Source organism: Salmo salar, unplaced genomic scaffold, assembly GCF_965601325.2.
Source record: "Salmo salar unplaced genomic scaffold, fSalSal1 ptg000691l, whole genome shotgun sequence".
NCBI classification, from domain to species: Eukaryota; Metazoa; Chordata; class Actinopteri; order Salmoniformes; family Salmonidae; genus Salmo; species Salmo salar.
In genome coordinates, this window is record NW_027675466.1 from 1,620,935 (window position 1) to 1,648,729 (window position 27,795).

At 39.8% G+C, this 27,795-nt stretch overlaps 2 protein-coding genes across 2 annotated transcripts; both read right to left on the minus strand.

Moving 5' to 3' along the window:
* Window positions 1–269: 269 nt before the first annotated feature.
* LOC145877145 (uncharacterized) lies at window positions 270–4,154 on the minus strand. Its single transcript, XM_082972435.1, has 2 exons — window positions 4,118–4,154; window positions 270–2,933 (listed from the first exon to the last, which is right to left on the minus strand). The coding sequence occupies exons 1-2, from the start codon at window positions 4,152–4,154 to the stop codon at window positions 1,654–1,656; spliced, it is 1,317 nt and encodes a 438-aa protein (XP_082828561.1). The 3' UTR covers window positions 270–1,653.
* Window positions 4,155–19,367: 15,213 nt separating this feature from the next.
* On the minus strand, window positions 19,368–25,700 carry LOC123741867 (uncharacterized). Its single transcript, XM_082972475.1, has 2 exons — window positions 25,130–25,700; window positions 19,368–22,157 (listed from the first exon to the last, which is right to left on the minus strand). Exons 1-2 carry the CDS (start codon window positions 25,485–25,487, stop codon window positions 21,271–21,273), a joined length of 1,245 nt encoding a protein of 414 aa, XP_082828601.1. The 5' UTR covers window positions 25,488–25,700; the 3' UTR covers window positions 19,368–21,270.
* Window positions 25,701–27,795: the final 2,095 nt, after the last annotated feature.

The window sequence follows — 27,795 nt, forward strand, 5'->3', positions numbered from 1 at the left end:
TACCACAGACATGTCTGATTTCAAGAGGAAACTCCTGCAATATCCGTAGTAACTTTCCACCTCACTGCGGAGCTTCTCTCTCTATTCAGGGTTCACTAGATAGGCATGTTGTTGGAACGGGGCCCAGTCCCCAATGTCATGCTCTAGTACATTTGTGTTGGCACATCTGAGAATGAACCCTGATATTCTAAAAACAGGGCAACAATGTCATTATAATTGCACCAAAAAAATTGTCAGTTGGTTGCATAAATAATTATCACTACTAAATGTTACATGAAATGTAAATATTTGATTGCATAGTCATATTTTCAACGTCATTTTGCTAGATGGGATATCCCCAATGTCAAAACAGTTTTAACGTGTCCAAATCAATAACCAATATGCAGAAACAGTTTGTGATAAATTGAAAACCTAAACATAACATGTGCTATATACACAAACATCTGCCACAATAATTATATTACTTGTATTATTTAAAACAAGCACCTTATAAAACTGTACAAGCACCAGAAACACTGTTGTTTTGACAAGTAGCAATAAATCACTGATATCGATTAGGGGGGAAATCAGGTTGTACATGCTGTTGAAACTAACACAACTAAAAAAACACATGGAAATGGGAGATATATTTCACCTCACTGGTTAGAGGACAACCTGCAGAAGACAGTCAGCTACATTTTGGACTGATACATTTAAATTTAGGGGTCCCTAAACAAAGGAACACAACACTTATTTGTCATAACTCATCGATATCATGTGGATTTTTTTTTCTTTTTACCGTTGTTTTACCAGTTAAGTTGACTGAGAACACATTCTCATTTACAGCAACAACCTGGGGAATAGTTACAGGGGAGAGGAGGGGAATGAACGAGCCAATTGTAAGCTGGGGATGATTAGGTGGCCGTGATGGTATGAGGGCCAGATTGGGAATTTAGCCAGGACACCGGGGTTAACACCCCTACTCTTACAATAAGTGCAATGGGATCTTTAATGACCTCAGAGAGTCAGGACACCCGTTTAACGTCCCATCCGAAAGACTGCACCCTACACTGGGCAGTCACTGCCCTGGGGCATTGGGATATTGTTTAGACCAGAGGAAAGAGTGCCTCCGACTGGCCCTCCAACACCACTTCCAGCAGCATCTGGTCTCCCATCCAGGGACTGACCAGGACCAACCCTGCTTAGCTTCAGAAGCAAGCAAGCAGTGGGATGCAGGGTGGTATGCTGCTGGGTTAAAGCCAGCAGTGGGATGCAGGGTGGTATGCTGCTGGCAATCAATTGTGCGAAAGGAGGGAGATGAGGTTACACGTCCTGTTAAAACTAACAGCTCAAAAACCACATGGAATCTGGGAATAATGTGTACATCCCTGGTCAGAGGACAATTTGTAGAAAACAGCTCGCTACATTTTGAAGTGTTGCATTTTGATTCAAGTGGGTCACCAACATGGTAAGTGTAACACAACTCTTTTTGTTAAATCACATAAATAGTAACTCTTCCATTTCAGAGCCTGGATTTTCCACCTGAGGTTAATATCCATATCATGTTGAAATCAATAGAACAGGGGACATACTTTTAGGGTTCTACATTGTGACACTATTAAAATACTCCTTCTACAATGTTAAAACATTCTACATTGTGACATTTCATTGATATCATGAAACAACTCCTTCATGTATTTTCTGATGTTTGATCAGAGGTCTTTTATCTGTGAATCTCTTGTCACACTGATCACAGCTATAAGGTTTCTCTCCTGTGTGTGTTCTCTGGTGTTGAGTCAGAGTGCTAGATGTAGTAAAACTCTTCCCACATTGACCACAGCTATATGGTTTCTCTCCTGTGTGTGTTCTCTGGTGTTTAGTCAGAGTGCTAGATGTAGTAAAACTCTTCCCACATTGACCACAGCTATAAGATTTCTCTCCTGTGTGTGTTCTCTGGTGTAAAGTCAGATATCTAGATGTAGTAAAACTCTTCCCACATTGACCACAGCTATAAAGTTTCTCTCCTGTGTGTGTTCTCTGGTGTTGAGTCAGATATCTAGATGTAGTAAAACTCTTCCCACATTGACCACAGCAATACGGTTTCTCTCCTGTGTGTGTTCTCTGGTGTAGAGTCAGAGCGCTAGATGTAGCAAAACTCGTCCCACATTGACCACAGCTATAAGGTTTCTCTCCTGTGTGTGTTCTCTGGTGTGATACCAGCTGGCCAGATTGACCTAAACTCCTCCCACATTGACCACAGCTATAAGGTTTCTGTCCTGTGTGTATTCTCTTGTGTTGAGTCAGATGGCTAGATCGACCAAAACTCTTCCCACATTGACCACAGCTATAAGGTTTCTCTCCTGTGTGTGTTCTCTGGTGTGATACCAGATGGCAAGATCGACCAAAACTCTTCCCACATTGACCACAGCTAGAAGGTTTCTCTCCTGTGTGTGTTCTCTGGTGTAGAGTCAGAGCTTTAGATGTAGCAAAACCTGTTCCACATTGACCACAGCTATAAGGTTTCTCTCCTGTGTGTGTTCTCTGGTGTGATACCAGATGGCAAGATCGACCAAAACTCTTCCCACATTGACCACAGCTAGAAGGTTTCTCTCCTGTGTGTATTCTCTGGTGTAGAGTCAGAGCGCTAGATGTAGCAAAACTCGTCCCACATTGACCACAGCTATAAGGTTTCTCTCCTGTGTGTGTTCTCTGATGAATTTTAATGCCTGATGAGGTGAATCTCTTCCCACAGTCAGAGCAGCAGTGAGTTCTCTTCCCTGTGGATGTCTGCAGGTGTTTATTGAGGTGTTCTAATGTGGAGAGACTCTTCTCTGCCTCTTCAGCATCATGAGGTTGTTGAGGCTCCCCAGAGGATCCACGATAGTCCCATATCTCTCCTGTGTGAACAACAAAGTCAGACAGATGATATAAAGGCCCACAACAGCGGTAATCCACTGTAAAAGGTGATGCCAACAGCGGAGCCATGATGTACAACAACTGACGTCTGTAATGAATGTTACAATTATTTAATTTCTTAAAATGAGCAAGAATAGTCATATTTAGTCTTGTTTTCACATTAGTAGTAAAACTGATGATTGTAGGCTAGAAATCAATTATTAAAGTTGTTGAAATCCTAAGCAGTGTGCCAGACGACTTTTGGTCTCCAATACAGGCCCCTTTCTGTGTTTGCTAAAATTGCGGCACGAGGGCAAAGCACACACAATTTGGTTGCAGAAACTCCTCCCTTCTAATGAGGAAACAGCAAGTTATGGATGTAGAATATCTGGTAATGAGGAAACCACTAGTTATGGATGTAGTATATCTGGTAATTAGGAAGCCACTAGTTATGGATGTAGTATATTTGGTAATGAGGAAACCACTAGTTATGGATGTAGTATATCTGGTAATGATGAAACCACTAGTTATGGATGTAGTATATCTGGTAATGAGGAAACCACTAGTTATGGATGTAGTATATTTGGTAATGAGGAAACTACTAGTTATGGATGTAGTATATTTGGTAACGAGGAAACTACTAGTTATGGATGTAGTATATTTGGTAACGAGGAAACCACTAGTTATGCATGTAGTATATCTGGTAATGAGGAAACCACTAGTTATGGATGTAGTATATCTGGTAATGAGGAAACCGCTAGTTATGGATGTAGTATATTTGGTCATGAGGAAACCACTAGTTATGGACGTAGTATATCTGGTAATGAGGAAACCCCTAGTTATGGATGTAGTATATCTGCCAGGAGAAAAAAATGGTGAGCAAAGATTTTAGTTTTTCACGATGTATTCTGAATATTACAGCACAAGATCAGGAGTGCTACTCAAGGAAACTCACATTAAGCTCTGTGTCTATTCACTAATTCACCACCATGGGGGAAATCTCAGGGGAGTTCTCATAGGCTGACTGCAAAAATAGCCTCCATTTCTAGGTTGATTATGAGTGCATTTCACACTACTATTAGATTATAACTGTAAGGATCGTTTGAATCTCCAACTTAACTTTGTGATATAAACCAACTGATTTATACTTAAACACTTCAACCAGTAAAATGCTCTTTGGCAAGTTTAGCTTTGCCATCAGCCTGACAATGAGGGTTTGTACACTAAGTGTTTAACTTCTTACGGATCAGTGTTCTGCTAGCGTTCCACTTAGACAACATCCGGTAAATTGCAGAGCGTGAAATTCAAAATACAAAAATCGTAATATTAAACATTCATGAAAATACAAGTGTCATACATGATTCTTTAGTTTAGAATCTTGGTAATCGAACCGCATTGTCCGATTTACAATAGGCTTTACGGTGAAAGCATAGCATTTCATTATCTGAGGACAAAGCTAACCTACAAAGCATTACATGGGCTTCCTCCTACCTATCTTTCCGATTTGGTCCTGCCGTACATACCTACACGTACGCTACGGTCACAAGACGCAGGCATCCTAATTGTCCCTAGAATTTCTAAGCAAACAGCTGGAGGCAGGGCTTTCTCCTATAGAGCTCCATTTTTATGGAATGGTCTGCCTACCCATGTGAGAGACGCAGACTCAGTCTCAACCTTTAAGTCTTTACTGAAGACTTATCTCTTCAGTAGGTCCTATGATTAAGTATAGTCTGGCCCAGGAGTGTGAAGGTGAACGGAAAGGCTGGAGCAACGAACCGCCCTTGCTGTCTCTGCCTTGCCGGTTCCCCTCTTTCCACTGGGATTCTCTGCCTCTAACCCTATTACAGGGGCTGAGTCACTGACTTACTGGTGTTCTTCCATGCCGTCCATGGGAGGGGTGCGTCACTTGAGTGGGTTGAGTCACTGACGTGGTCTTCCTGTCTGGGTTGGCGCCCCCCCCTTGGGTTGTGCCATGGCGGAGATCTTTGTGGGCTTTACTCGGCCTTGTCTTCGGACGGTAAGTTGGTGGTTGTAGACATCCCTCTAGTGGTGTGGGGGCTGTGCTTTGGCAAAGTGGGTGGGGTTATATCCTGCCTGTTTGGCCCTGTCTGGGGGTATCATCGGATGGGGCCACAGTGTCTTCTGATCCCTCCTGTCTCAGCCTCCAGTATTTATGCTGCAGTAGTTTATGTGTCGGGGGGCTAGGGTCAGTCTGTTACATCTGGAGTATTCTCTTGTCTTATCTGGTGTCCTGTGTGAATTTAAATATGCTCTCTCTAATTCTCTCTTTCTCTCGGAGGACCTGTGCCCTAGGACCATGCCTCAGGACTACCTGGCATGATGACTCCTTGCTGTCCCCAGTCCACCTGGCCATGCTGCTGCTCCAGTTTCAACTGTTCTGCCTGCGGCTACGGAACCCTGACCTGTTCACCGGACGTGCTTGTTGCACCCTCGACAACTACTATGATTATTATTATTTGACCATGCTGGTCATTTATGAACATTTTAACATCTTGACCATGTTCTGTTATAATATCCACCCGGCACAGCCAGAAGAGGACTGGCCACCCCTCATAGCCTGGTTCCTCTCTAGGTTTCTTCCTAGGTTTTTGGCCTTTCTAGGGAGTTTTTCCTAGCCACCGTGCTTCTTTCACATGCATTGCTTGCTGTTTGGGGTTTTAGGCTGGGTTTCTGTACAGCACTTTAAGATTTCAGCTGATGTACGAAGGGCTATATAAATACATTTGATTTGATTTGATAGCGCCCCGCATACTTGCTGCATAGAAATATTTCTCAAACCAGCACAGCCGTCACAAAAATCAAAAATAGCGATAAAATAAATCACTTACCTTTGAAGATCTTCCTCTGTTTGCAATCCCAAGGGTCCCAGCTACACAATAAATGGTTGTTTTGTTTGATAAAGTCCCTCTTTATATCCCAAAAACTCAGTTTGGTTGGCGCGTTTTGTTCAGTAATCCACCCGTTCAACATGCAGACAAAATAATCCAAAAAGTTACCAATAAACTTCATCCAAACAAGTCAAACAACGTTTCTAATCAATCCTCAGGTACCCTAATATGTAAATAAACAATAAAACTGTAAATCAAGCAAAGTGTTTTCTATCAAATACAACCAATTATATGCATATCCTAGCTTCTGGGTCTGAGTAACAGGCAGTTTCCTTTGGGCATGCCAGACTCTCCGAACTTCCGAACACTGCCCCCTAGCCCGAAGAAGTTAACAAATTGGCCCATAACTTCAACAAACAATAACATAGACATACTGCAGGACCCATAACTTCACCTAACAACAACATAGACCTAGGACTATAAATAATTTCATACTTCAGGTGAAACATGGAAACTAAAATGTCTTTCATGACATTTCATAACCTGATCACCAGATAATTTTGTGAATAATCCCACTAGGCTATTCTGTAATGTGTTGTCATTCTAAATGTCCTGAATAAAGGAAAATAGCTCTGTGTGTTGTACAATAGCCTATCCATCAAGGAACAGTTCTCTACACATTATGAGCTAAGTATCTCTGTGTGCAAACAGACTAACGAGACGCTACTGTAAATCAGGCAGACAATAACACATTATAAACATCAATTTCTTAGGGATGTTGGATCCAACGTGGAGCACGGCATAACTGTCTTTACCAGAGTAATGAATGAAGAAGCACTTTGGTTGTTGTTGCATGTCGTGATGTTTGTCATGTGACTGTCATTCAGAAAATGATTTCCTGGATCAGCTGATGATAGTTGAACATGTGACTAACTAAACAGCTACAGTATTAAGAATTATGTGTAATTATTGAAGAACTGCGTTAATGACAGTATCCATTTGGGTGTTGTCAATAAAGTAAAGATGACTCTTGGTTAGAACCATTGGATTTAGCAAACTCTGAAATGATTTAGGATTTCTGTGCCCATGAAAACTATTTTCCCAGCGTACCATAAGGAGACACTAAATGTTACGTAATTAGAGAGCATTTCAGAGATCTGAATACAAAAAAACTGTCCGACAGCAAGATCCAGTATTTAAGTTAAAGTTCATCATTTGACAAGCGTAACGTTATGACTATAACTACTGTTCCCTGAAGGAGGGAAACTAGGTACAACATACTATTAAATCCACACGTTATGACTATAACTACTGTTCCCTGAAGGAGGGAAACTAGGTACAACATACTATTAAATCCACGCCTCGCTGGAAGCCCCGCCTTCTACAGGTGATGAGCGCGAGGCTCGGATTTCTTCCTTAAATTTAATACCGCTCTTCACCGACCCAGGAAGGGGTGGGGCCAAACAGGTGTTGTACCTCGTTTCCCTCCTTCAGGGAACAGTAATTATAGTCAAAGTTACATTTGGGGATGTCTGATAGTATTTCTGATTGTCTTAACACACCACCACTAATGAGTTGGCGTGTTTAAATTTTTGGGCTTTATGTAGGTCATTTTAAACTTAGCAATGGAAATAAAAATGTATATTTATAATTTTCATTTAAATAGAATGTAGATTAACCACAGAGAATGATGTTGAGATAAAGACAATTATAATTATTAATACTATTATAAATTAAATGAAACTGTTCCAGTAAAATGTGAATATGAAAATCATAACTAGCACCAGATCAGTAGAAATGATCAGAAATTGGCACCAAATGGAAAAGGTTGCTGACTGCTGGTGTAGTCTATTACCAGAAACTATAGGAGCATAACGACTGCTGGTGTAGTCTATTACCAGAAACTATAGGAGCATAACGACTACTGGTGTAGCCTATTACCAGAAACTATAGGAGCATAACGACTGCTGGTGTAGTCTATTACCAGAAACTATAGGAGCATAACGACTGCTGGTGTAGTCTATTACCAGAAACTATTGGAGCATAACGACTGCTGGTGTAGTCTATTACCAGAAACTATAGGAGCATAACGACTGCTGGTGTAGTCTATTACCAGAAACTATAGGAGCATAACGACTGCTGGTGTAGTCTATTACCAGAAACTATAGGAGCATAACGACTGCTGGTGTAGCCTATTACCAGAAACTATAGGAGCATAACGACTGCTGGTGTAGTCTATTACCAGAAACTATAGGAGCATAACGACTGCTGGTCTAGCCTATTACCAGAAACTATAGGAGCATAACGACTGTAGTCTATTACCAGAAACTATAGGAGCATAACGACTGCAGGTGTAGTCTATTACCAGAAACTATAGGAGCATAACGACTGCTGGTGTAGTCTATTACCAGAAACTATAGGAGCATAACGACTGTAGTCTATTACCAGAAACTATAGGAGCATAACGACTGCTGGTGTAGCCTATTACCAGAAACTATAGGAGCATAACAACTGCTGGTGTAGTCTATTACCAGAAACTATAGGAGCATAACGACTCTTCTAAGGAAGAGGTTTTTCTGATGGTTAGGCTATCTATATTCAGAGGGGTGTCATCAATAGCCCATAATGACAAAGTGAAAACAGGTAAAAAACAGAAATACCTTATTTACTGAAGTATTCAGACCCTTTGCTATGAGACTCGAAATTGCTTTCAGGTGCATCTTGTTTCCATTAATCATCCTTGAGATGTATCTACAACTTGTTTGGAGTCCACCTGTGGTAAATTCAATTGATTGGATATGATTTGGAAAGGCACACACCTGTCTATATAAGGTTCCACAGTTGACAGTGCATGTCAGAGCAAAAACCAAGCCATGAGGTCGAAGGAATTGTCTGTAGAGCTCCGAGACAGGATTGTGTCGAGGCACAGATCTGGGGATGGGTACCAAAAATAATTCTGCAGTATTGAAGGTCCCCAAGAACACAGTGGCCTCCATCATTCATAAATGGAATACTCTTCCTAGAGCTGGTCACCCGGCCAAACTGAGCGATTGGGGGAGAAGGGCCTTGGTCAGGGAGGTGACCAAAAACCTGATGGTCACTCTGACAGAGCTCCAGAGTTCCTCTGTGGAGATGGGAGAACCTTCCAGAAGGACAACCATCTCTGCAGCACTCCACCAATCAGACCTTTATGGTAGAGTGGCCAGACAGAAGCCACTCCTCAGTATAAAGCATATGACAGCCCTCTTGGAGTTTGACAAAAGGCACCTTAAGACTCTAAGACCATGAGAAACAAGATTCTCTGACTTGATGAAACCAAGATTGAACTCATTGGCCTGACTGCCAAGAGTCACATCTGGAGGAAACCTGGCACCATCCCTACGGTGAAGCATGGTGGTGGCAGCATCATGCTGTGGGGATGTTTTTCAGCAGCAGGGACTGGGAGACTAGTCCGGAAAGTATTATGTGAAATTATTTTGATGTGATATTTAAATATTGTGTGAAATTACTCTGAATTGATATGAAAGTACAGCAATTTATGCTTCTAGAAACGTATTGCAATTGAGAATCAATTCACATTTAGATGGATTATTTGACTATTTTACCTGAACAGAGCCAGTCTACCTCTGAAAATAACATACAGTCCTTGGACCTTGAGGAGTAACGGGGGCAGCAATCAGCAGTAGAAACAATAACAAACCGTACTCCCTGCCCGTTTCAGTAAAAAGCTGAGGGATGGGGCTGGAGAAATGTAACCATCCATGATATCAACATTCTAGTTTTAACCATGTTTTGAGGATATACAGTGTTTGTTTATATTTACTGACAAACATTGGAGTAAAAGAAGCTTATATTTTGGGTTCTGATGGGGTTCGACAGTTGAACTAAGCTCATGAGGCATTTATAAGTGATTTATTCAAGAAACAGATGGGTACATATCATGAATGTATAAGTCCCAAAATGGATGTAACAACTGCTGATTGCCCCTTTAAGAGAACATCTTGGGCTAATCTAATAGGAGATATTGAGGACTACAGTATTTCAGGCATTGTCATTGGATGCATTTGATCAATTGTTAACGTTTTGTTGATGGTCCACTCTTGATGTTCTACACGTTACAGTGTAGCTTCAGCCATTCCTACAGAACAACATTAAAGTGTAGAACCCCTTTACTGCAGAGACGGTTCAACGACTGCAGAGACGGTACTTACTGGTGTTAAACAGATCTCCAACCTCCTCTTCTTCCTCCAATGTGACAGTCATCTCCCCCTCCTCCTCTTTCACTCCAAAAACTGCATCCTCCTCTTTCTCTTCCTCCTCTTCTTTTACTGTAACATCCTCCTCCTCTTTCACTCTGAACGTGTCTTCCTCTTCTTTCACTTTAACGTCTTTCTCTTCTTCTTTCACTGTAACAGCCTCACCCTCCACTTGTTTTTGTATTGTAACATTCTTCTCTTCTTTCACTAGAGCTTCTTTCTCCGTCCAGCAGACCTCTTCTTTAGCAGGAGAGTAGCTTAGTGAACTCATGGTCGGGGATGTTAGCTAGTTAGCATTAGCGACTAGCTTAGTTCTAAGCTAACTTAGCAAACCAGCTAGCTGACAAACAACGTAAATATATAATTAAACGGGCCAACAAGTACATACGACAGAAGTGTGTTTAATACACAGCGACTAATATACACCAAACCAGTGTAAAGAGCGTGAATGTTGTAGCTATGTTTGCTAGAAAGCTACCGAGGTGTCTGACTAGCTGTTGTTGTTGAAGGAGCGTCCCGTCCACTAGATTATACGTCACACTGGCAGCATCGCCTGAACCTAAAAGACGCACATCGCCATCTGCTGACTGGACTGGGCAACGCAGTTGAGGAACCAAACGTTTATTTTTCATTTATTTCAGAAAAGTTTAATATTATATTAAGTCGTTCAAAGAGAAGCATGTGTTGATTGATTCGTTTTTAATGAGTTAGAATTTAATACAAACTTTACACCCACTACATATTTTCATTGAACCATACTTCTGACATGGATCATTTGGACCCCAGAGGCATATCTTTTATCATAGCCAAAATGTATTTTATTCAATTCTTCAAAATTTTCATGACTTTGTCAATCAACTTGTTCTTAATAAATCTAAATCATGGTTTAGTGTTTCTGTATCAATATGGACTTTTAACAAATTCAAATCCTTTGGAGTCATTTTGACACCAGCCAAAAGCATCTTTGATAAATAGGACGTTTATTTCAAATCAAAATCACATTTTATTGGTCACATACACGTGTTTAGCAGATGTTATTGTGGGTGTAGTGAAATGCTTGTGTTTCTATCTCAGACGGTGCAGTAATATCTAACAAGTAATATCTAAGAATTTCACAACATAGACCCAATACACACAAATCTAAGTATTTGAATCTAGGTTTCTCTGTAGATATGATCCATCCCACCAGAGGGTGGAGGGGCACCTGTAACAGTGGTTTTGACCAGATAGACACCTGCAGACACACAGTATAGTGCCTCCCATGTACTCTCCTATGATTGGACTCTTCTATACCACGTATCACATGACTGTGTACAAAACTGCATTCATTAAGTATTCAGACCCCTTCACTTTTTAAACATTTAGTTACATTACAGCCTTATTCTAAAGTTGAATAATTTTATAATTGAATAATCAATACCCCATAATGACATCACAATAACCCATAATGAGAAAACAAAATCATTTTTTAAAAACATTTTTCCAAATGTATTTACTTAAGTATTCAGACCCTTTGCTATGAGACTCGAAATTGAGCTCAGATGCATCCTGTTTCAATTGATCTTCCTTGAAATGTTTCTACAACTTGATTGGAGTCCACTTGTGGTAAATTAAATTGATTAGACATGATTTGGAAAGGCACACACCTGTCTATATAAGGTCCCACAGTTTACAGTGCATGTCAGAACAAAAACCGAGCCATGAGGTCAAAGGAATTGTCCATAGAGCTCTGAGACAGGATTGTGTCGAGGCACAGATCTGGGGAAGGGTACCAAAACATGTCTGCAGCATTGAAGGTCCCCAAGAACACAGTGGCCTCCATCATTCTTAAATGGAAGAAGTTTGGAACCACCAAGACTCTTCCTAGAGCTGGCCGCCTGGCCAAACTGAGAAATCGGGGGAGAAGGGCCTTGGTCTGGGAGGTGAACAAGAACCCGATGTTCACTCTGACAGAGCTCCAGAGTTCCTCTGTGGAGACGAGAGAACCTTCCAGAAGGACAACCATCTCTGCAGCACTCCACCAATCAGGCCTTAATGTAGCAATGATTAAATTGTCAAAATGTATTTCAATGGACAATTCAGTGAACTGTTCTGTGAAAGGTGTTGGCTAGAGATGACATGCAGGAGCTCGCAGGGATTTGTAGTCTTGCATGTCGTCTACTTTGATGCCAATTAGCATTTTAGATTCCAAGAGTAAAGAGACACAAATATATTGATAAAGTATTTGTATTTATTATGGATTCCCATTAGTTCCTGCCAAGTTAGGTCAGGGAGCGTGCCAGCCTGCCTGAACCGCCCCTGAATTAACAGGTATAAATGATGGATTATGAACTAACAGGTATAAATTATGGGTTATGAATTAACAGGTATAAATGATGGGTTATGAACTAACAGGTATAAATGATGGGTTATGAATTAACAGGTATAAATGATGGGTTATGAATTAACAGGTATAAATGATGGGTTGGATGTAGTATATCTGGTAATGAGGAAACCACTAGTTATGGATGTAGTATATCTGCTAATGAGGAAACCACTAGTTATGGATGTAGTATATCTGGTAATGAGGAAACCACTAGTTATGGATGTAGTATATCTGCTAATGAGGAAACCACTAGTTATGGATGTAGTATATCTGGTAATGAGGAAACCACTAGTTATGGATGTAGTATATCTGGTAATGAGGAGACCACTAGTTATGGATGTAGTATATCTGGTAATGAGGAAACCACTAGTTATGGATGTAGTATATCTGCCTGGAGCAAAAATGGTGAGCAAAGATTTTAGTTTTTCACAATGTATTCTGAATGTGAATGGGGGAAAACTCAGGGGAGTAACCTCCATTTCCAGGTTGATGATGAGTTCATTTCACACTACTTTGAATTATAATTGTAAGACTCATTTGAATCTCCTGCTTAATATGTTTGTGTTATTGTCGCAAATCAACTGCTTTATACTTAAAAAACACTTCAACCAGTAAAATGCTCTTTGGCTTTAACATCAGCCTGACAATGAGGGTTTGTACAGTGTTTGCCAAATTGGCCCATAACTTCACCTAACAACAATCATACCTATGTAATGAACGAAGAAGCACTTTGGTTGTTGTTGCATGACACACATAGTGTCCTCTAGGACCCATAACAATAACATAGACCTACTGTAGGACCCATAACAACAACATAGACCTACTGTAGGACCCATAACTTCACCTATTAACAACATAGACCTACTGTAGGACCCATAACTTCACCTAACAACAACATAGACCTACTGTAGGACCCATAACTTCACCTAACAACATAGACCTACTGTAGGACCCATAACTTCACCTAACAACATAGACCTACTGTAGGACCCATAACTTCACCTAACAATAACATAGACCTACTGTAGGACCCATAACTTCACCTAACAATAACATAGACCTACTGTAGGACCCATAACTTCACCTAACAATAACATAGACCTACTGTAGGACCCATAACTTCACCTAACAACATATACCTACTGTAGGACCCATAACTTCACCTAACAACAACATAGACCTACTGTAGGACCCATAGCTTCACCTAACAACATAGACCTACTGTAGGACCCATAACATCACCTAACAATAACATAGACCTACCGTAGGACCCATAACTTCACCTAACAATAACATAGACCTACTGTAGGACCCATAACTTCACCTAATAACAACATAGACCTACTGTAGGACCCATAACTTCACCTAACAATAACATAGACCTACTGTAGGACCCATAACTTCACCTAACAACAACATAGACCTACTGTAGGACCCATAACTTCACCTAACAATAACATAGACCTACTGTAGGACCCATAACTTCACCTAACAATAACATAGACCTACTGTAGGACCCATAACTTCACCTAACAATAACATAGACCTACTGTAGGACCCATAACTTCACCTAACAATAACATAGACCTACTGTAGGACCCATCATTTATTTTTTAATTTTTTTATTTCACCTTTATTTAACCAGGTAGGCTAGTTGAGAACAAGTTCTCATTTGCAACTGCGACCTGGCCAAGATAAAGCATAGCAATTCGACCCATACAACAACACAGAGTTACACATGGAATAAACAAAACATACAGTCAATAATACAGTAGAACAAAAGAAAACAAAAAGTCTATATACAGTGAGTGCAAATGAGGTAAGTTAAGACAATAAATAGGCCATGGTGGCGAAGTAATTACAATATAGCAATTAAACACTGGAATGGTAGATGTGCAGAAGATTAATGTGCAAGTAGAGATACTGGGGTGCAAAGGAGCAAGATAAATAAATAAACACAGTATGGTGATGAGGTAGGTAGATAGATGGGCTGTTTACAGATGGGCTATGTACAGGTGCAGTGATCTGTGAGCTGCTCTGACAGCTGGTGCTTAAAGCTAGTGAGGGAGATATGAGTCTCCAGCTTCAGAGATTTTTGCAGTTCGTTCAAGTCATTGGCAGCAGAGAACTGTAAGGAAAGACGACCAAAGGAGGAATTGGCTTTGGGGGTGACCAGTGAGATATACCTGCTGGAGCGCATGCTACGAGTGGGTGCTGCTATGGTGACCAGTGAGCTGAGATAAGGCGGGGCTTTACCTAGCAGAGACTTGTAGATAACCTGTAGCCAGTGGGTTTGGCAACGAGTATTAAGCGAAGGCCAGCCAACGAGAGCGTACAGGTCGCAGTGGTGGGTGGTATATGGGACTTTGGTGACAAAACGGATGGCACTATGATAGACTGCATCCAGTTTGTTGAGTAGAGTGTTGGAGGCTATTTTATAGATGACATCACCGAAGTCGAGGATCGGTAGGATGGTCAGTTTTACGAGGGTGTGTTTGGCAGCGTGAGTGAAGGATGCTTTGTTGCGATATAGGACGCCGATTCTAGATTTAATTTTGGATTGGAGATGCTTAATGTGAGTCTGGAAGGAGAGTTTACAGTCTAACCAGACACCTAGGTATTTGTAGTTGTTCACGTATTCTAAGTCAGAGCCGTCCAGAGTAGTTATGCTGGACAGGCGGGCAGGTGCAGGCAGCGATCGGTTGAAGAGCATGCATTTAGTTTTACTTGCGTTTTTTTTACATAGAGGGCAATAAAAGTTACTTTTAGATTTGTATAATTTTCATTTAGATAGAATGTAGATTAATCACAGGCAATGATTTTGAGATACTATTATAAATGAAATGAAACTGTTCCAGTAAAATGTACATATGAAAATCACAACTGGCACACAGATTGGTAGAAATGGTCAGATAACTTGCCACTCAGCTGATGTAAGAAGGGCTATATAAATACATTTGATTTGATGATGGAATATTTGATTATTTTGACTGCCAGAGCTTGTCTACCTCTGAAAATAACATACAGTCCTTGGACCTTGAGGAGTAACGGGGGCAGCAATCAGCAGTAGAAACAATATCAAAGCGTACTCCCTGCCCGTTTCAGTAAAAAGCTGAGGGATGGAGCTGGAGAAATGTAACCATCCATGATATCAACATTATAGTTTTAACCATGTTTTGAGGATATACAGTGTTTGTTTATATTTACTGACAAACATTGGAGTAAATAAAAGCTTATATTTTGGGTTCTGATGGGGTACGACAGTTGAACTAAGCTCATGAGGCATTTATAAGTGATTTCTTCAAGAAACAGATGGGTACATATCATTAATGTATAAGTCCCTAAATGGATGTAACAACTGCTGATTGCCCCTTTAAGAGAACATCTTGGGCTAATCTAATAGGAGATATTGAGGACTACAGTATTTCAGGCATTGTCATTGGATGCATTTGATCAATTGTTAACGTTTTGTTGATGGTCCACTCTTGATGTTCTACACGTTACAGTGAAGCTTCAGCCATTCCTACAGAACAACATTAAAGTGTAGAACCCCTTTACTGCATATTGGTTCAACGACAGCAGAGACGGTACTTACTGGTGTTAAACAGATCTCCAACCTCCTCTTCTTCCTCCAATGTGACAGTCATCTCCCCCTCCTCCTCTTTCACTCCAAAAACTGCCTCCTCTTTCTCTTCCTCCTCTTCTTTTACTGTAACATCCTTCTCCTCTTTCACTCTGAACGCGTCTTCCTCTTCTTTCACTGAAACGTCTTTCTCTTCTTCTTTCACGGTAACAGCCTCATCCTCTACTTCTTGTTTTACTGTAGGAGGAGAGTAGCTTCGTGAACTCATGGTCAGTATGTTAGCTAGCTGGCATTAGCGACTAGCCTAGTTCTAAGCTAACTTAGCAAACCAGCTAGCTGACAAACAACGTAAATATATAATTAAACGGGCCAACAAGTACATACGACAGAAGTGTGTTTAATACACAGCGACAAATATACACCAAACCAGTGTAAAGAGCGTGAATGTTGTAGCTATGTTTGCTAGAAAGCTACCGAGGTGTCTGACTAGCTGTTGTTGTTGAAGGAGCGTCCCGTCCACTAGATTATACGTCACACTGGCAGCATCGCCTGAACCTAAAAGACGCACATCGCCATCTGCTGACTGGACTGGGCAACGCAGTTGAGGAACCAAACGTTTATTTTTCATTTATTTCAGAAAAGTTTAATATTATATTAAGTCGTTCAAAGAGAAGCATGTGTTGATTGATTCGTTTTTAATGAGTTAGAATTTAATACAAACTTTACACCCACTACATATTTTCATTGAACCATACTTCTGACATGGATCATTTTGACCCCAGAGGCATATCTTTTATCATAGCCAAAATGTGGTTCATTCAATTATTCCAATTTTTAATGACTTTGTCAAACAACTTGTTCTTAATAAATTTAAATCATGGTTTAGTGTTTCTGTATCAAAATTGACTTTTAATTCAAATCCTTTGGAGTCATTTTGACCCCAGCCAAAAGCACCTTTGTTAAATAGGACGTTTATTTCAAATCAAATCACATTTTATTGGTCACATACACATGTGTAGCAGATATTATTGTGGGTGTAGCGAAATGCTTGTGTTTCTAGCTGCGACAGTGCAGTAATATCTATCAAGTAATATCTAACTATTTCACAACATAGACCCAATACACACATATCTAAGTATTTGAATCTAGGTTTCTCTGTAGACATGATCCATCCCACCAGAGGGTGGAGGGGCTCCTGTATCAGTGGTTTTGACAGATAGACACCTGCAGACACACTGTATAGTGCGTGTACTCTCCATGTACTCTCCTAAGATTGGACTTTTCTATACCACGTATCACATGACTGTGTACAAAACTGCCAGTGGTAGAAAACACTCCCAGCGGTAGAAAACACTGCCAGAGGTAGAAAGCCCTGCCAGTGATATACAGAGCATTCGTTAAGTATTCCGACCCCTTCACTTTTTCAACATTTTGTTACGTTACAGCCTTATTCTAAAATTGTATAATTTTCCCCCCTCATCAATCTACACAAAATACCCCATAATGACAAACCAAAAACAGTTTGACATTTTTGCAAATTGATTAACTTAAGTATTCAGACCCTTTGCAATGAGACTCAAAATTGAGCTCAGATGCATCCTGATTCCATTGATCATCCTTGAGATGTTTCTACAACTTGATTGGAGTCGACTTGTGGTAAATTCAATTGATTAGACATGATTTGGAAAGGCACACACCTGTCTATATAAGGTCCCACAGTTTACAGTGCATGTCAGAGCAAAAGCCAAGCCATGAGGTCAAAGGAATTATCCATAGAGCTCTGAGACAGGATAGTGTCGAGGCACAGATCTGGGGAAAGGTAGCAAAAAATGTCTGCAGCATTGAAGGTCCCCAAGAACACAGTGGCCTCCATCATTCTTAAATGGAAGAAGTTTGGAACCACCAAGACTCTTCCTAGAGCTGGCTGCCTGGCCAAACTGAGCAATCGGGGGAGAAGGGCCTTGGTCAAGGAGGTGAACAAGAACCCGATGGTCACTCTGACAGAGCTCCAGTGTTCCTGCCAAGTTAGCAGCTACTCTTCCTGGGGTTTATTATGAATCCCCATTAGTTCCTGCCAAGTAAGGTCAGGGAGCTCCGCCCCTTTCAAGCAAAAGGTATAAATGATGGGTTATGAATTAACAGGTATAAATGATGGGTTATGAACAAACAGGTATAAATGATGGGTTATAAATTAACATGTATAAATGATGGGTTATGAACTAACAGGTATAAATGATGGGTTATGAATTAACAGGTATAAATGATGGGTTATGAATTAACAGGTATAAATGATGGGTTATGAACTAACAGGTATAAATGATGGGTTATGAATTAACAGGTATAAATGATGGGTTATGAATTAACAGGTATAAATGATGGGTTATGAACTAACAGGTATAAATGATGGGTTATGAATTAACAGGTATAAATGATGGGTTATGAATTAACAGGTATAAATGATGGGTTATGAATTAACAGGTATAAATGATGGGTTATGAATTAACAGGTATAAATGATGGGTTATGAATTAACACATCCCCTGCGAGCCCAGGCATTTCAATACCTTCAGGATTTCTTACGGTCCATGTGCAATGTGTATGGTTACCTCTCTATCTCTTCTTTAACAAGCTCAACACCCTTTACACATGTACTGCACTGGAAATATCCTTCTACACATGTACTGTACAGGAATTATCACATTGGCTGGCAGAAACATTTATTGGGCCATCGAAGCTGTCTCAGTGAGAGACGTTGATTATGGACTAACAGTCTAACAGTTTGAAGGACACAACTCATGTTATTCTGGTTAAACAGAGAGAGACCAGTTGATTAAGGAGTGGGGATTTTTTGACAATTAGGAAATAATATGTCATGTTTTACTCGTACCTCAGCCAGCATTGTGAATGGTTAGGAAATAATATGTCATGTTTTACTCGTACCTCAGCCAGCATTGGGAATGGTTAGGAAATAATATGTCATGTTTTACTCGTACCTCAGCCAGCATTGTGAATGGTGTCTGAGGCGGTGACATACTAGACCATGGCAGTAAATCTAATACTTCTGTGTTTTTAGTCATGCATGAAAGGTCTGTGTTGTTTCTGTGGTTATAAGTTACATCTCTGGCCATGCTGGCAGGGTCTGAATCAAACCCAATGTCCAGTAGGATTGATCTGTTTGATCCATTTGTTTGTTTCAGTTTCCAGTAGTTGAATCCTTTAACATATTGTTGATTTCAACATTTTTCATTTTCTATAAATGCACTGGGTTGGTTGAAAAGTGATACTAAACTTACATACCAGCACTATTTTGACATAGTGGAAGATATACTGAATTTATACTGTTTTTCATACTAAGATGGACCAAGATACGTGTTGCTTTTGCACATATTTCTTCATTAGTTTTGCAAAAGTCTGTTGATTGTCAGTCATTGGGTTCATTAGTTTTATATGTTCAAATCAAGCTTTATTTATACAGCATATTTCAGACATGGATGAAACACAATGGCTTCACAGGGAAAAGAAAACAAAAAAACAATGAAAATAAACAGCAATATTTACCACAAACATAAGAGGATAAAAAAAATAAAGAATAACAACTGAAAGACTAATGAGCATTCTAAGGAAAATTAATTGATTACAATATTAACAATTGGATGTTATATTCAACCATAACGAGATGGACAAGCCAGCACAGGTGTAACACATTGACTAACTGAGGTGACACCAATCAGTGCGTCCTACGTGCTAACGAGCTGTACGTGCTAACGAGCTAGACGAGCTAACGAGCTAGACCTGCTAACGAGCTATACCTGCTAACGAGCTAGACGGGCTAACGAGCTAGACGTGCTGACGAGCTAGATGTGCTAACGAGCTGTACGTGCTAACGAGTTAGACGGGCTAACGAGCTAAAGTCCAACCTCAAAACATAAATGGAAAAACCAAAGCCTGTAACACCTTACCCCTTAAGACAACAAATATATCCTATATTTTTGATGGACAAGTTTGCTCACCACCAACAGAAAACAACTTACATTTCATATTAAAATCAACAAAAATGCTTCCCTTCTACAATATAAACATGGTGTCCACTGGATGTCAACAATTAAAAACACGTATTTCTAAATAATAATATACAATCGTATTATTTTTTTCTCCTTTTTCTTTCTATAGAATCCTAAAACTCACTAGCTTCTAGAACTCTCGTCTTCCTAAAACTCACTAGCTTCTAGAACTCTCGTCTTCCTAAAACTCACTAGCTTCTAGAACTCTCGTCTTCCTAAAACTCACTAGATTCTAGAACTCTCGTCTTCCTAAAACTCACTAGCTTCTAGAACTCTCGTCTTTCTAAATCCCACTAGCTTCTAGAACACTCGTCTTCCTAAAACTCACTAGCTTCTAGAACTCTCGTCTTCCTAAAACTCACTAGCTTCTAGAACTCTCGTCTTCCTAAAACTCACTAGCTTCTAGAACTCTCGTCTTCCTAAAACTCACTAGCTTCTAGAACTCTCGTCCCCTTGGAACGAGCCCAAACAAAACTCATCTCCAATACAGAAAAACATGCAGTCATAATAAATTGTGATCCATTGCAACGCACTAGCTAAACGCAAAACACAAATCTTTTTGACTGCCCACCCTTGAGACAATCAGCAACCAAGTTGTCCTGACCACAGACATGTCTGATTTCAAGAGGAAACTCCTGCAATATCCGTAGTAACTTTCCACCTCATTGCAGAGCTTCTCTCTCTTTTCAGTGTTCACTAGATAGGCATGTTGTTGGATCGGGGCCCAGTCCCCAATGTCATGCTCTAGTACACTTGGGTTGGCACATCTGAGAATTAACCCTGATATTCTAAAAGCAGGGCAACAGTGATGCATTTAAATTTAGGGGTCGCTGAACAAAGGAACACAACACTTATTTGTCATCACTCATCGATATCATGTTGAAATCAATTGTGCGAGAGGAGGGAGATGAGGTTGCACGTCCTGTTAAAACTAACAGCTCAAAAACCACATGGAATATGGGAATAATGTGTACATCACTGGTTAGAGTACAATTTGTAGAAAACAGCTAGCTACATTTTGAAGTGTTGCATTGTGATTCCAGTGGGTCACCAACATGGTAAGTGTAACAGAACTCTTTTTTTGTTAGTCACTTTTTGTTAAATCACATAAATAGTAACTCTTCCATTTCAGAGCCTGGATTTTTCCCCTGAGGCTAATATCCATATCATGTTGAAATCAATAGAACAGGGGACAAACGTTTAGGGTTCTACATTGTGACGTTATTAAAATACTCCTACTACAATGTTAAAACATTCTACATTGTGACATTATTTCACTGATATCATGAACCAACTCCTTCATGTAGTTTCTGATGTTTGATCAGAGATCTTTTATCAGAGTATCTCTTCCCACACTGATCACAGCTATAAGGTTTCTGTCCTGTGTGTGTTCTCTGGTGTTTAGTTAGACAGCTAGATGTAGTAAAACTCTTCCCACACTGATCACAGCTATAAGGTTTCTCTCCTGTGTGTGCCCTCTGGTGTGCCGTCAGACAGCCAAACGTACTAAAACTCTTTACACATTGATCACAGACATAAGGTTTATCTCCTGTGTGTGTCCGCTGGTGTACTATCAGGCTGTTTAGCTGAGTAAAACTCTTCCCACATTGATTACAGCTATATGGTTTCTCTCCTGTGTGTGTTCTCTTGTGTATAGTTAGATAGCTAGATGTCGTAAAACTTTTCCCACATTGATTACAGCCATAAGGTTTATCTCCTGTGTGTGTCCGCTGGTGTACTATCAGGCTGTTTAGCTGAGTAAAACCCTTCCCACATTGACTACAGCTATAAGGTTTATCTCCTGTGTGTGTCCGCTGGTGTACTATCCGGTTGCTTAGCTGAGTAAAACCCTTCCCACATTGATCACAGCCAAAAGGTTTCTCTCCAGTGTGTATCCTCTGGTGTGATTTCAGAGTTTGTAGCCGAATAAAACTCTTCCCACATTGATCACAGCCATAAGATTTCTCTCCAGTGTGAATTCTTTGATGTATTTTAAGGCCTAGTGAAGAGTTGAATATTTTCGCACAGTCAGAGCAGCAGTGAGATTTCTCTCCTGTGTGAACTCGCTGGTGTTTCTTGAGGAGTTCTGATCTGGAGAGACTCTTCTCTGCCTCGTCAGCATCATGAGGTTGTTGAGGCTCCCCAGGATCCCAATAGTCCCGTCTCTCTCCTGTGAGAACAAAGTCAGGCAGATGGTTAAAGGTCCACAACAGCAGAAATCCACTGTTTATTTGAGGTAAAAGGTGATGCCCAGAGCATACCCATGAAGTTGTACAACAATTGACGTCTGTTAAAATATTTGACAATTAAGACAGTCAACTTAGCAACAATCATATTTTGTCTTGTTTTCACATTAGTAGAAACTAGAAAAGTTTTTAAAGTTGTTGAAACTCTAAGCAGTGTGCCAGATGACTTTTGGTCTCCAATATTGGCCCCTTTCTGTGTTTGCTAAAATTGCGACACGAGGTCAATGCGCACACAAAAATGATTGCAGAAACACTTCCCTGCTAATGAGGAAACCACTAGTTATGGATGTAGTATATCTGGTAATGAGGAAACCACTAGTTATGGATGTAGTATATCTGGTAATGAGGAAACCACTAGTTATGGATGTAGTATATCTGCTAATGAGGAAACCACTAGTTATGGATGTAGTATATCTGGTAATGAGGAAACCACTAGTTATGGATATAGTGTATCTGGTAATGAGGAAACCACTAGTTATGGATGTAGTATATCTGCCTGGAGCAAAAAATAGTGAGCAAAGATTTTAGTTTTCACAATGTATTCTGAATATTACAGCACAAGATCAGGAGTGCTACTCAAGGAAACTCACATTAAGCTCTGTGTCTATTCACTAATTCACCACCGTGGGGGAAAACTCAGGGGAGTTCTCATAGGCTGACAGCAAATATAGCCTCCATTTACAGGTTGCTTATGAGTGCATTTCACATTAAATATGGATTATAATTGTAAGACTCGCTTGAATCACCTACTTAATATGTTTGTGTTATTGTCGCATATCAACTGATTTATACTTAAAAAACACTTCAACCAGTAAAATGCTCTTTGGCTAGCTTTAACATCAGCCTGACAATGAGGGTTTGTACACTAAGTGTTTAACAAATTGGCCCATAACTTCACCTAACAATAACATAGACCAACTGTAAGACCCATAACTTCACCTAACAACATAGACCTACTGTAGGACCCATAACTTCACCTAACAACAACATAGACCTACTTCACCTAAGACTATATATAATTTTATATTTCAGGTGAAACATGGAAACTAACATGTCTTTGTCATGACATTTCATAACCTGATCACCAGATAATTTTGTGAATAATCCCACTAGGCTACTCTGTAATGTGTTGTCATTCAAAATGTCCTGAATAAAGGAAAATAGCTCTGTGTGTTGAACAATAGCCTATCCATCAAGGAACAGTTCTCTACACATTATGAGCTAAGTATCTCTGTGCACAAACAGAGTAATGAGACCCTACTGTAAATCAGCCAGACAGTAACACATTATAAACATCGATTTGTTTGGGATGTTGGATCCAACGTGGAGCACGGCATAACTGTCTTTACCAGAGTAATGAATGAAGAAGCACTTTGGTTGTTGTTGCATGTCGTGATGTTTGTCATGTGACTGTCATTCAGAAAATGATTTCCTGGATCAGCTGATGATAGTTGAACATGTGACTGTAACTAAACAGCTACAGTATTAAGTATTATGTGTAATTATTGAAGAACGACGTTAATGACAGAATCTATTTGGGTGTTGTCAATAAAGTTAAGGTGACTCTCGGTTAGAACCATTGGATTTAGCAAACTCTGAAATTATTTAGGATTTCTGTGCCCATGAAAACTGTTTTCCCAGCGTAACATAAGGAGACACTAAATGTTACGTAGGTAGAGAGCATTTCAGAGATCTGAATACAAAAAAACGTCCTAACAGGACAATAACCTAAACCACAAGGCCAAATCTACACTGGAGGAGCTTACCAAGATGACATTGAATGTTCCTGAGTGGCCTAGTTACAGTTTGGACTTAAATCATCTTGAAAGTCAATGGCAAGACTTGAAAATGGCTTTCTAGCAATGATCAACAACCAACTTGACAGAACAGGAAGGATTTTAAAAAGAATAATGAATATTCACATGAAGATCAGCCTCCTATTGGATGACATCACGACTTCCCATCAAGCCAACTCCTTGAAGGCCTTACTATGACATCACTCACTCCTTCTAGTTTGCAGTTGTCTAAAAAAGCACTATTTTTCCCAAAACATTTATTTGTTTCCCATTAGTGTGTTTATACTTTACTGTATTTATATCACTTTTCAACAGGAAAGGACGTCATGAACAATTCATACAGTACAACAACATATTCAAGTGTAGAATGCCCTTTTAAAATCACACATTAGTTCAACAACTGCAGAGATTGTGTCCCTCTTTTATCAGATATTACTCACTGTATTTACTGGTGTTAATCAGATCAATGTCCCTGTTTTATTAGATAGTACTCACTGTATTTACTGGTGTTAATCAGATCAATGTCCCTGTTTTATTAGATAGTACTCACTGTATTTACTGGTGTTAATCAGATCAATGTCCCTGTTTTATTAGATAGTACTCACTGTATTTACTGGTGTTAATCAGATCAATGTCCCTGTTTTATTAGATAGTACTCACTGTATTTACTGGTGTTAATCAGATCAATGTCCCTGTTTTATTAGATAGTACTCACTGTATTTACTGGTGTTAATCAGATCAATGTCCCTGTTTTATTAGATAGTACTCACTGTATTTACTGGTGTTAATCAGATCAATGTCCCTGTTTTATTAGATAGTACTCACTGTATTTACTGGTGTTAATCAGATCAATGTCCCTGTTTTATTAGATAGTACTCACTGTATTTACTGGTGTTAACCAGATCAATGTCCCTGTTTTATTAGATAGTACTCACTGTATTTACTGGTGTTAATCAGATCAATGTCCCTGTTTTATTAGATAGTCCTCACTGTATTTACTGGTGTTAATCAGATCAATGTCCCTGTTTTATTAGATAGTACTCACTGTATTTACTGGTGTTAATCAGATCAATGTCCCTGTTTTATTAGATAGTACTCACTGTATTTACTAATGTTAATCAGATCTCCAGTCTTCTCTTCTTCGTCCTCCTCTAATGTGACAGTAATCTCCCCCTCTTCATCCTTCATTCCAAAAACGTCTTCATTTTCTTTCACTTCCTCCTCTTCTTTTACTGTAACATCCTCCTCCTCTTTCACTCTGAACGCGTCTTCCTCTTCTTTCTCTGTAACGTCTTTCTCTTCTTCTTTCACTGTAACAGCCTCACCCTCTACTTCTTGTTTTACTGTGACATCCTCCTCTTCCTTCTCCTCTTTCACGACAACGTTCAGCCCCAGAGCTTCTTTCTCCGTCCAACAGACCTCTTCTTTAGCAGGAGGAGAGTAGCTTAGTGAGCGCATGGTCGGGGATGTTAGCTAGCTAGGCTAGTGCTAACTTAACCAGCCAGCTAGTTGACTTACAACGTAAATATGAAATTAAATGGGGTAGCTAGTTGTTTACATATAAGTATGTCTAAATCACAGTTACAATTAAACCAGGAAAGTGTCTAAAGAACTTGAATGTTCCGACTTTGTCAGCTAGCGAGCTACCGAGGTGGCTGCAGTTGTTGAAGAAGCGTTCCGTCCACTAGATTATACGTCACACTAGAAACATCGCCTGAAAGACACATATCGCCATCTGCTGTCTGGAGGGAGGAAACGCAGTTGAGGAGGGAAAACTATTTTTATTCTTCATTGAATTATAATATTATAAAGCAGTTTAGGGAAACGTTTTTTTCTCTCCATTAAATATTAATATTATATCAACACGTACAAAAAGCAACAAGTGCTTTTTGATTAATTCCGTTTTTTATGAGAATTTAAAACAAACTCTACATCTACTCCACTGTATTTACTGGTGTTAATCAGATCAATGTCCCTGTTTTATAAGATGGTACTCACTGTATTTACTGGTGTTAATCAGATCAATGTCCCTGTTTGACTCAGTCAAAAAACAAGATATCAAAATAAGCACCTAGTTATTAATACCCTTGATAAAGATGAGCAAAAATGTATCAAATAAATCAACTTTAACCACTACCAGGATATTTTAGCCCAAAACCTGGTTACCTCTCTGCTAGGAGGCTGAAACTTGGCCATAAGAGGATCTTCCAGCAAAACAAAGAAATGGTTAATTGGGCACAAAATCAACATTTTCAATGGCCATCTCAGTCTTCGGACTTGAACTCCATTGAAAACCTGTGGTTTGAATTGAACAGGGCAGTCCATAAGACAGGAGACCTGGAGAGATTCTGTATGGAGGAATGGTCTAAGATACCACCCAATGTGTTCTCTAATCTCATAAAACATTTCAGTGTCATTATCCTCCCAAGGGGAGAGTGCTGGAGTATTGAAAACATGGGTAGCAATAATTCAGACCCCTGCCTTTTGAGAATTACATGTTAAACTAAATCTCTTTCTCTGAGCAATTGTATTAGTATAAAATAATATAATTTCCCTTTTTTTTGGTGTAACAATACATCATGTAGATGTATATAATGAACAGACTAGGTCTATACTGCTCCTACATGGTGTAACAATACATCATGTAGATGTACAGTGGGGGGAAAAAGTATTTGATCCCCTGCTGATTTTGTACATTTGCCCACTTACAAAGAAATAATCAGTCTATAATTTTAATAGTAGGTTTATTTGAACAGTGAGAGACAGAATAACAACAACAAAAAATCCAGAAAAATGCATGTCAAAAATGTTATAAATTGATTTGCATTTTAGTGAGGGAAATAAGTATTTGACCCCCTCTCAATCAGAAAGATTTCTGGCTCCCAGGTGTCTTTTATACAGGTAACGAGCTGAGATTAGGAGCACACTCTTAAAGGGAGTGCTTCTAACTGTAAAGGGATAATTCCAGTACAGTACATGTGTAAAGGGTGTAGAGGGATAATCCCAGTGCAGTACATGTGTAAAAGGATAATTCCAGTGCAGTACATGTGTAAAGGGATAATTCCAGTGCAGTACATGTGTAAAGGGTGTAGAGGGATAATCCCAGTACAGTACATGTGTAGAGGGTGTAGAGGGATAATCCCAGTGCAGTACATGTGTAAAGGGTGTTGAGGGATAATTCCAGTGCAGTACATGTGTAAAGGGTGTAGAGGGATAATCCCAGTGCAGTACATGTGTAAAGGGTGTAGAGGGATAATCCCAGTGCAGTACATGTGTAAAGGGTGTAGAGGGATAATCCCAGTGCAGTACATGTGTAAAGGGTGTTGAGGGATATTTCCAGTACAGTACATGTGTAAAGGGTGTAGAGGGATAATTCCAGTGCAGTACATGTGTAGAGGGATAATCCCAGTGCAGTACATGTGTAAAGGGTGTTGAGGGATAATCCCAGTGCAGTACATGTGTAAAGGGTGTTGAGGGATATTTCCAGTACAGTACATGTGTAGAAGGATAATTCCAGTGCAGTACATGTGTAGAAGGATAATTCCAGTGCAGTACATGTGTAAAGGGTATTGAGGGATAATTCCAGTGCAGTACATGTGTAAAGGGTATTGAGGGATAATTCCAGTGCAGTACATGTGTAAAGGGTGTAGAGGGATATTTCCAGTGCAGTACATGTGTAAAGGGTGTTGAGGGATAATTCCAGTGCAGTACATGTGTAAAGGGTGTAGAGGGATATTTCCAGTGCAGTACATGTGTAAAGGGTGTT

Excerpts from the sequence above, each read along its gene's own strand:
- LOC123741867 (XM_082972475.1), bottom strand. The coding sequence starts at position 25,487 with ATGCGCTCACTAAGCTACTCTCCTCCTGCTAAAGAAGAGGTCTGTTGG. Across the intron at positions 22,158-25,129 it reads GATTAACATTAGTAAATACA|GAGAGAGACGGGACTATTGG; the intron begins GTGAGTACTATC and ends TTGTTCTCACAG.
- LOC145877145 (XM_082972435.1), bottom strand. The coding sequence starts at position 4,154 with ATGTTGTCTAAGTGGAACGCTAGCAGAACACTGATCC. Across the intron at positions 2,934-4,117 it reads CGCTAGCAGAACACTGATCC|TGGATTACCGCTGTTGTGGG; the intron begins GTAAGAAGTTAA and ends CACCTTTTACAG.